At 35.3% G+C, this 9,983-nt stretch overlaps 1 protein-coding gene across 1 annotated transcript in view; it reads left to right on the top strand.

Moving 5' to 3' along the window:
- The window catches only part of LOC106870703 (coiled-coil domain-containing protein 1), a 299,527-nt gene that overhangs the window by 1,841 nt on the left and 287,703 nt on the right, over window positions 1–9,983 (top strand). Inside the window, exon 2 of the mRNA XM_052977601.1 lies at window positions 480–4,148. Within this exon, the coding sequence (XP_052833561.1) occupies window positions 4,098–4,148 (51 nt within the window). The 5' untranslated portion in view covers window positions 480–4,097. The remainder of the gene's footprint in view (window positions 1–479; window positions 4,149–9,983) is intronic.

Raw genomic sequence — 9,983 nt, forward strand, 5'->3', positions numbered from 1 at the left:
TATATATATGTATATATATATGTGTGTGTGTGTGTGTACGTTCGTGTGAACATCCAAGATATATATATGCAACCGCTATGATTCACATATATATACATATATATACGTGTGTGTGTGTGTGTGTCTGGGGATATATATATATATATAAACACACATACATACATACATACATATATGGTTACATAAGTACGTACCACAAACGTACACATACACACACACACATATACACACATATACACACACACACACACGCAGACAAATACAATTTTTTTTTTTACCTTTTTCTTTTAATAGTCATTCTATAAAATTTTCATTTTATTTATTTTTCATTTCCTTTTCCCTTCTCCCCTTTTCCTACCTCTCATTCTTGTGAACGACTGCCTCTCTTTCCCTGCCTCCCTCTCTCTCTCTCCCTTCCTCCAATTGTCTTATTTTTCTTTTTCTTCATCTTTACTCTCTTTTCTTTCCCCACGCTTCAGTTGTTAGTTGCTATTTGCCTGGGGAAAAAAAAAGAAGAAAGCCTTTGAAGTGATTGAAATACAAGGCAACAACAACAACAACAGTATTACCAATAGCAACGGCAGCAGAAGCAACAGCAACATCAACAAAGATAGCAGCAGCAATTGCAGAAAGTCTTACCACCACCACCACAGCAGTTGTTTGGGTTTTTTAATATTATAGTGCAACAAGGAGAAAATATTATTATTATTATTATAATCACTTAGCTGGTTATGACTTCAACAGCAAGAATATAATTATTGCTTAGATGGATTTGAAATATCAACAACAAAGACAACAGCAACAATGATAAGTGGAATATTATTACCATTATTATTGCTTAGCTGGGTATGATACACTTGAAATAACAACAACAACAACAGTAGCAGCAGCAGAGATGTTTTATTAACTTGTCTGGCTTTTTTAGTGAACTGGTTTCAGGAACAAACAACAACAGCAGCAGCACCAGCAGCAAGCATAAACATGCATAAGATAACAGCAACAGCAGCAGTAAATGACAAGTGTCATTACAATATTAGCAGTTTGCCATTCCAAGGGTGATCCAGTTGTAATACCATCACAGTGCATGCAAACAAACAACCAACAACAACAGTGATAGTAACATTGTCACTTCCCCAGTGTGAAATACATATACTCACATAAATATATAATGAGTATTAAGTATCAAATGATTGTCAACAACCAATTGTAAACATGAGCACAAACGTGACAACATTAACAGTATAAATAAGCGCTGATTTTTTTCCCCTTGAATCAATGGGGGAGCCTCTACATGGTTACACAAACTGCTGGAAATAGTAGCTGAATATTTCCATTGAATCATCACAGTATACTGTGCTAATTGAGGTAATGACATATTAGATAATGTAGGACTACAAAAAGATGAGTTGGTCATGATGGGAACATCTCTGATCACAGGTCTGCTCAGTCAAGCTTGATCTTGGGATAAAAGCAAAACAACTACAATAACAACCTGCTAGAAACAGCCTAGAAAGAGTAGCCATATCTTCCTGATATCACACACATTCTTTTGAAAAGGGAAGGCTATAATAGATAACATAATCTTAGATACATCATCCCTGAAAAATAAAAATTAGATGTTGATAGTCATGGCTGGAATGTCTTTCATCATATGTCCACTCAATCAAAGTTGACTTGGGACTAAAAAAATCAATAATTACCACCACCATCATCATCTTTAACAACAACAGCAGCAGTGAACATCAAATGTCTATGAACATCAAACATTGGTTATCATCAACTTGCAGTAGGCATCAAATATTGGTCAAATGGCCTCAGAATAACATCCTCCCTTTTTCCAGTCAACTTCAAAGACCCTGAAAATTTGAAATAAGGTTTCATGGGTGTTACTCTTTTCTCCCTAAGAAAAAAAGTTGAGCAGTATGTGATAGTGGACATTGAACAGCAGTGAACATAAAATATCAATGAACATTAAATGCTGGTCAGCGTCAGTGAGTATCTGTATCAAATGTAAACCAATATTGAATGGAACATCCAGCATTGGTAAACAAAAGTAAACATTATCAGACATCAGTGAACATTAAATGCTGGTTAGCATCAGAGAATATCAATATCAATGAAAGCTGATATTGGTGAACAACACCCAACATCAGTGAACATCAAATGTCAGTGAACACCAAATGCCAGCCAGCAGTAGTAAATGTCAGATATGTATATGAATATGAAGTTGGATGGTCATGGCTGGAATGACTGGTGTGTTCAACAAGAGATGATCCTTGGAGTACTAAACAACAACAGCAGAAGTTTAGAAAGCACATCACCACTTTCATAATTAGCATAGCGACAATCCCTTTGTCACAACAACAATAATAATATCAACAACAATAATAATATCAACAACAATAAAGTGCCTCAGATTTAACAGATGGGTATAGTTGATTATATCAACTCTGGAAGAAGAAGGGAAGGTAACGTTGGCCTACATGAGATTTGCATTCAGGATGTAAAAAGCTGGAACAAATAAATAATAATAATAATGATTTCTTTTAATAATAATAATTTATTCTAATTGCCACCAAAGCTGTTTTATATTCATTCATACAATAATAACATTACATAAACTAGTTGCAGATATTGAGGAGATAGACAAAAGAAAGATATATAAAAAATGGGAAGAGCTAAACAAGTTATACATTTATGAGGACTTGTTAACAATTTAATTATAATTTATAAATTTAAAATTTATTTTTATAAGGATATGTTAAAAATTAAACTATTAATATACTTTTGATATTTATTTTTATAAGGAATAAATTAAATACAGATTAACCCTATTATTATTTATATATATAAATAAATACAATAGTTTTGTTAAAAAACATAATTTGAATATAAAATGATAACCATTTAGGGTAACCCACCCATATATGTTGGAGAACTCACCAGCTAGGTCAGGTCAGAGAACCCCAAGAACCAAATTACCTGCTAAATAATAATAATAATAATAATAATAATAATTATGGTTTCTGATTTAGGCATAAGGCCAGCAATTTTGAAGAGAGGGGATTAGGCAATATCATTGAATCCAGTACTTGACTGTTACTTTATTTTAATTAAGCTCCATTAAAAATGAAAGCTAGGTCATACTCAACAGGTTTTGCACTAACAATTCATACTCTAAAAGGGAGGTAGCTAAATAACTAAATTTTATCAACTACCATTTTGTTTGACTCTTGCCTCATGAGAAGTCCTGCTGCAGGAGAAGAACTGAGAGAAATAGTAGCTAAATCTCCTCCAAGTCGTAACTTACTGTCTAATGTATGTATTTCTATATATCGGGGTCAAAGAGGGAGATATTTATATGGTAGCAAGACATAATCAAATATAGCAACGAAAAGATCCTCTAATCACACCTTACTGACTTATATATCCAAATTGTAGCTATATCAAATAGAAATAGTTGCCAAGTCTCCTTCAAATCAAACTTAGGTACTTACGTACAAACTAATGAGACAGGCCTCTAATATAAATGGCATCCAAATCTTCCTCATATCACATTTTACTGTCTTAAAAAAAGGAGATTGGAAGACTAGGTTAGTTAATGTAAGGTCCTATATATATATATATTCCACATAAAAGTTTGGAGCTGGTCATACCTGTATCATCTTTCATCCCACATCTATTAGATTGGAGGATGATATGGTATTGAAGAATAGTAACAACATGACAACAGGAATTTAGCTCTTAACAGCATTAAAAACAACAGCAGATCAACAATAGCAACAAGAATAAAGCAACATGATAACAACAACTAACTAATAAAGGAGCCTGTAAAAGGTCACTTGTCTTGTTAACGCCCTCAAGTTAAACCCTACCATCTTAAAAAAAGAAAAGAGAAGCCATATGACATAGTCCTATATATTCTGATAAATTAAAACTTGAAAGATAGGATGATCACATCTGGAAGTCCTTTGATCATGGATCTGCTAGATGAAGGTTCACCTGCTGTTAAACTATTACAATAAAACAATAACAATGTTTCTGAGAACAATCAGAGTATTGAAGACTATGGTTTGGAAGTAAAGAATTATGCAGGGATGGATAATATCAACACATTACATAGCTGGCAAGGGGAGCCACAATATCAGGTAAATGAGACCTCTCTCTTTCTTTGTCTCTCTCTCTCTCTCTACACACACACACACACACATGCATATATATATATTACAAAACAGGAAAATGGAAATATTTTGGTATTATTTATTCACGATTACACATGTTTCATTGTTGCTTGTTTCTTTTCGAGCCATGCCTGGCTCATCAGGGCCAGTTTCCTGGTTTCATTGGCGTATAGATTCCCCACCTGGATGGGACACAGGTCCGTCGCAGGTGAGCTGCTAGATGCAGGAAGAAAGAGTGAGAAAGAGTGTGGTAAAAGAGTCAGCAGAAGTTCGCCATTACCTTTTGCTGCAACCGTGTGCAGCTTAGGCGTTTTGCTCATAAACACACACATTGCCCAGTCTGAGATTCAAACCCACGATCCCTCAATTGCAAGTCCACTGTTCTAATCACTAGGCCATGTGCCTCCACATGTTTCCTTAGCCACTAGCAATTACAAAGGTTTACCTGTTAGATAGACATGGAAGGAATTTCCTATTGAAAATTTTTCATTCAGAGGAAAATTTTATATAAAAATTTTCTGTCTGACAACTTTCTAATAGGAAATTCCTTACATGTCTATCTAACATGCAAATCATTATAAATCCTATCAGCAAATGAAACCCGTATAATTGAGAATAAATAATACCAAAAAATTTCCATTTTCCTCTTTTGTTATTTAACAACTCTGCAAATAATGTCTCTGTAATTCTCGACGTGTGTTTTGATTTACATACAACACTAACATATTGATTGTGATAATGGAATAAGCAGATGTGCTTCAAGAAGAAACAGATAGGATTTACCCTATATGTACATACACATACAACACACACAAGTTGTTTAATAATGATCGGATACAATGCAAGTAACTAGCACTAGAACAAACGCAACTATTAACTCTATCTTGTAAATTACAAATAAAATGTGTGTGTTCCGATGAAGCTATGTGTTACTCCGGCACTCAACTGAGTTCACTGCATCTTATAGCAGAAAGCTAATGAAATTTATATGATAATTGTTATTTCTTTGTCATCTCATTTTCTTATATATATAGAAAGATAGAGAGATACATACATACATACATACATACATACACATACATGTGCCAGGTGATTCAGGACTCTCTTTAGCAAAGGGGTCCTCAACCATTTTTTATCTATCAACCCCTTTGATCACTATTTTATTCTGGTGGATTCCCCCCCCCCATAACAATTCAATGTTTAAAAACTAGTTTTATAGAAACTTCTCTCAAAATTCCTATTTTGTTTTTCACACATTAACTTGTGTAGGTTGAACTATGTAAAATGTCAGGGAAAGAAACCTAGCTGTTTCTTGCAATACATACATCTAAAGCAAAATTTTTTCAGGGGCCTTTAAAATGGATCCTCAATTTACTATTTTGTTGTGTAGACCTTCAAAAATCTTAAATGGACCCTGGCTGAGAACCACTGCTTTAGCATATAAATAATATATAAAATATTCTATTTTATGTTTTATTGCAATTTTGTTTTTATGAACAATATCTTTTGATATACATATATGCATGGGTTAGATGAAATTTGTGAGGCAGATTTTCTACAGCAAGAAACCCTTCCTGTTGCTAACTTTTGTTTCCCAACAAGGTCATATTTCCCTTCAGCCAGACATATTTTCATAGATGATAGGAAATGAATGACACAACATGCATGTAGATGATGCTCACTTACAACTATCACACAATATCATGACTAGGAAACAGAAACACACACACACACACATGTACACACAGATACATACATACACAGATAGGCGTGGTTGTGTGGCAAAAGTGTACTTCCCAGCCACATGGTCTGGATTCAGTCCATTGCATAGCACCTTGGCGATTGTCCTCTACTCTTGTTTCAGGCTGACCAAAGCCTTGTGGGTGGATTTAGTAGACAAACTGAAAGTAATCTGATGTGTATAATATATATGTGTGTGTGTGTGTATAACTGTGTATTGTCCTCCACCACCACTTGACAACTGGTGTTGGTGTGTTTATGCCCCCATAACTTAGTAGTTTGGCAAAAGAGACTGATAGAATAAGTACCAGGCTTGAAAATAAAAAAGGAAATACCAGGGTTGATCCATTTGACTGAAATTTTTTGAATGCAACAAAAGATAAAAGATGCACAGACACATGATGGGCTTTCAGTATGTCTGTCACATCCTCTCACAAGACATGGTGCAGTGACTTGCCCAAGGTGCCACTTAGTGAATCTGAACCTGAAACCACATGATTGAGACGGAAGATTCTTAACCACATGCTCATGACTGCACCTTATTTATGAAATAAGAAAAATGTTCTTATCAAAAGATGGGCGAACTATTCAATATCCTAAAAATTCCACAACATAACAGTAATCCTGCCCAAGCATACTTAATTCAACTGCCCGTGTTTCTCAGGGCATTTGGCAGTATGAGTTGTAGGGTAGTGTACTTGCTATTCTATGTGTGTGTGTGTGTGTGTGTGTGTCTCCTTGTCTTAACGTCGTATGATAGTTGTAAATAAATATTGCTATCATACAAGCTGTCATTCATTTCCAATCTTTTGTGATAACAGGTGAGGCCATGGAGAAATATTTACCTCACTTGGAAACAGAAGAGGGTTGGCAATAGGAAGGGCTTTTGGCTTTAGAAAATCTGCCTATATAAACCCTGTCTTTCCCATGCAAGCTTCAAAAAGTGAACATTAAAATTAGGATGATTATGTTGATGATATACTCCATATATATGCAGTTTTGTTTTTATGTACCTTACTGTGTTGTGTTATATATGCATCTATATTTTTATCTATATTTGTCTCCCTCCCTTTGTGTGTGTGTGTATAGTGCCATCACACAAAACACTCAACCCTTGAATCGCTCGGTTACTTATGCTAAATATTAATATATATATACATTTACTCATATTATGGGTTCTATTTTTCTTGTTTGTATCACCATATGTATATATCTATATATATTTAATGTTGACATCATTAAAATTCATAAACTTTTTCATGAGATTGTAAAATAATTGTTTTATTTTTGGAACATTGGATCAAAGCATACATAAAGCTATACATAATACTATGTAAATATTCTGAATATGCAAAAGGGTTTATCAACCCTGCTATCCCCCAAAAATACATAAATGTGTGTGCGTGCATGCGTGTGTGTGTGTGCGTGCGTGCGTGCATGCATGCACACATAGGTAGTTAATGAGCCAGAATAAAATAGTAACAAAGACTTATGTCTAATTAATCAAATGTCTGCAATGAGTTGGATAGATTAGACTTTTGCTTATGAAAGTCCAACTTAGGCTCCTAGGAATCATTAATTGTCTGCCTATAAATCTGAACTCTATACGTGGCTGCTGTAGACACAGACATAGTTGTATGGGTAAGAAGTTTGTTTCCACACTATAGGGTATTGGATTCAGTCCTACTGTGCAGCACCTTGAGTAAATGTCTTCCATTGTAGTCCAGGCTAACCAAACCCTTTTGTGTGGATTTGGTAGACAGGAGTTGAAAGGAGTTCGTTTGTGTGTGTGTACATATATATATGGCACATAAAAGCAGCACCATCCAAATGTGGCCAATGCAAGTGCCCCCTGACTGACTCCCATGCCGGTGGCACATAAAAAGCACCCACTACACTCTCAGAGTGCTTGACATAAGAAAGGGCATACGGCTGTAGAAACCTTGCCAGATCAGATTGGGGCCTGGTGCAGCCACTGGCTCTCTAGACCATCCAACCCATACCAGCATGGAAAACGGACGTTAAACGATGATGATGATGATAATATATATATATATATATATATATATATATCAAAATAGATTGGAAAAAGTTTTGGTATTATTTATTCACCATTACAGCTTATAACCCTATCTATATACTACATGTGTGTTTGTCCACCAACACCTTTTGACTATCAGTGCTGGTTTGTTTATATCCCAGTAACTTAGTGGTTTGGCGAAAGAAATTAACAGAATAAGTACCAGGTTTAAAAATAAATACTGGGTCGATTTGTTTGACTAAACACTTCTTGAAGGCAGTGCCCCAGCATGGCCACAGTCCAACAACTGAAACAAGTAAAAGATACATTTACATATGTGTGTTGGTTGAGGACAATGCAGTCCTTAGTCCTTTCTCCTCTCATTGTTCCTCCATGTGTATGTGTGTCTAGTATCAAGTATGTTGTTTTCATTTACCTTTCAGTTCCGATTGTTCTAGAGCTCTGCACTCTGGGTTCAAATCCCATCCTAGTTAGCTTCGTCTTTTATCCTTTGGAGTGGGTAGGAATTGATACATGGAGTACCAATCAAGTAATGGCAACCGATCCTTCTTTATTCTCTGCTTGTTTATTCTCTTCCTCCTCCTTTTTTTCCTCTCAGGATTGGCAAAGCTGCTCTGAGAGAGGTTTGTGAGAGACTATTGAATAGTGCTTGTAATTCCAGAGAAAATAAGAGACCCAACTGATATGACTGAGCAAGTGCGATCAATAAAATAAGTACTAGGCTCAAAAAAAAATTCACTTGACCAAAAATTCTTGAAGGCAGTGCTCCAGCATGGTCACAGGCTGCATCATCCTTCTCTGCATTTTTCTTCTCATTTATTCTTATTTTCTCACTGTTCAGCATCTTTGCTTTTAAAATATTTATAACACATAAACAGAGCCTTAAAGTTTGCTTTAAGATACATGGAGTTTTTCATAAATATGTTTAAAGTATCATAAAAGCGTGAAACTATTAGTAGCTCTTTTGGTTGTGTATTAAATTGATATTTATCTCTCACTTGTTAGAGTACTTTTTTGTTGATTCTACCTATATTGGATCTATAAACTATGTGTGTGTGTACATAAGATATTTGAGGACATACCTTTTTGGGGTCATTGCTGCAATTTTGCTAACTCTGTATAATCTTTGTTTCAGAAAATAATAATGACAGACCCTCAGCTTACTCAAGAAATGAAGAGGCATGCTGTTATTGTGCTTATAAATGCTGAGCATAGCGATTTAGAAATATCTTAATATTTAAAAGTTGCCAGATCTTTCATCTACAAAGTTTGTAAGGAGTTAGAGACTGAAGATGGAAACGTATCACCAGTAGCAAAGTGTAAAAAGCATTCTAAACACTGAAATCATCAGCGCATCTGAATTTATCCAGCAGGTTCAACAGGCCATTGATTACAATCCCAGAAAGTCCATAAGGTCAATTGCAAAAGATCGCCATGTCAGAAGGAACAGTCAGAAATGTTGTCCACGAAGACATCAGATATAAGTCTTATATGATGAGGAAAGGTCTGTTTGTCAGAAAATGCAAAAGAAAATCACTACATCAGATCAAAAAGGCTCTTAAACAAACTGAAAAATCCAGCAGAAGATTTGATTTGATTTTTCTTGTTTGAGATCAAAAAGTTAACTGAAGAAATGACAGATGGTTATGTGCAGACGTTCCAAGTGAAGTTCCAAGTGTTATGCATACAAAATTTCTTGCAAATGTCACGGTTTTAGGGGTTGTCATCAATGACGGATCTGTGATGCCTCCTTACTTCTTTCCACAAGGCCTTAGAGTTAACTCTGCTGCCTACATTGAGGTCCTGGAAATAATTAAGCCCTGGATAGACAGTGTATGCAATGGAAGGCCATATGTGCTTCAGTAAGACTCTGCACTGTCACACATGGCTCTAGTAACACAGGAATGGATGGTTGAACATTTTCATGATCACATAACCCTTAACATTTGGCCTCCTACTTCCCTAGATCTCAGTCCATTGGACTATTACATGTGGATCGTTGTTGAGAGAAGTCAATGAAC

Source organism: Octopus bimaculoides, chromosome 28 (assembly GCF_001194135.2).
Source record: "Octopus bimaculoides isolate UCB-OBI-ISO-001 chromosome 28, ASM119413v2, whole genome shotgun sequence".
Lineage (NCBI taxonomy): Eukaryota > Metazoa > Mollusca > Cephalopoda > Octopoda > Octopodidae > Octopus > Octopus bimaculoides.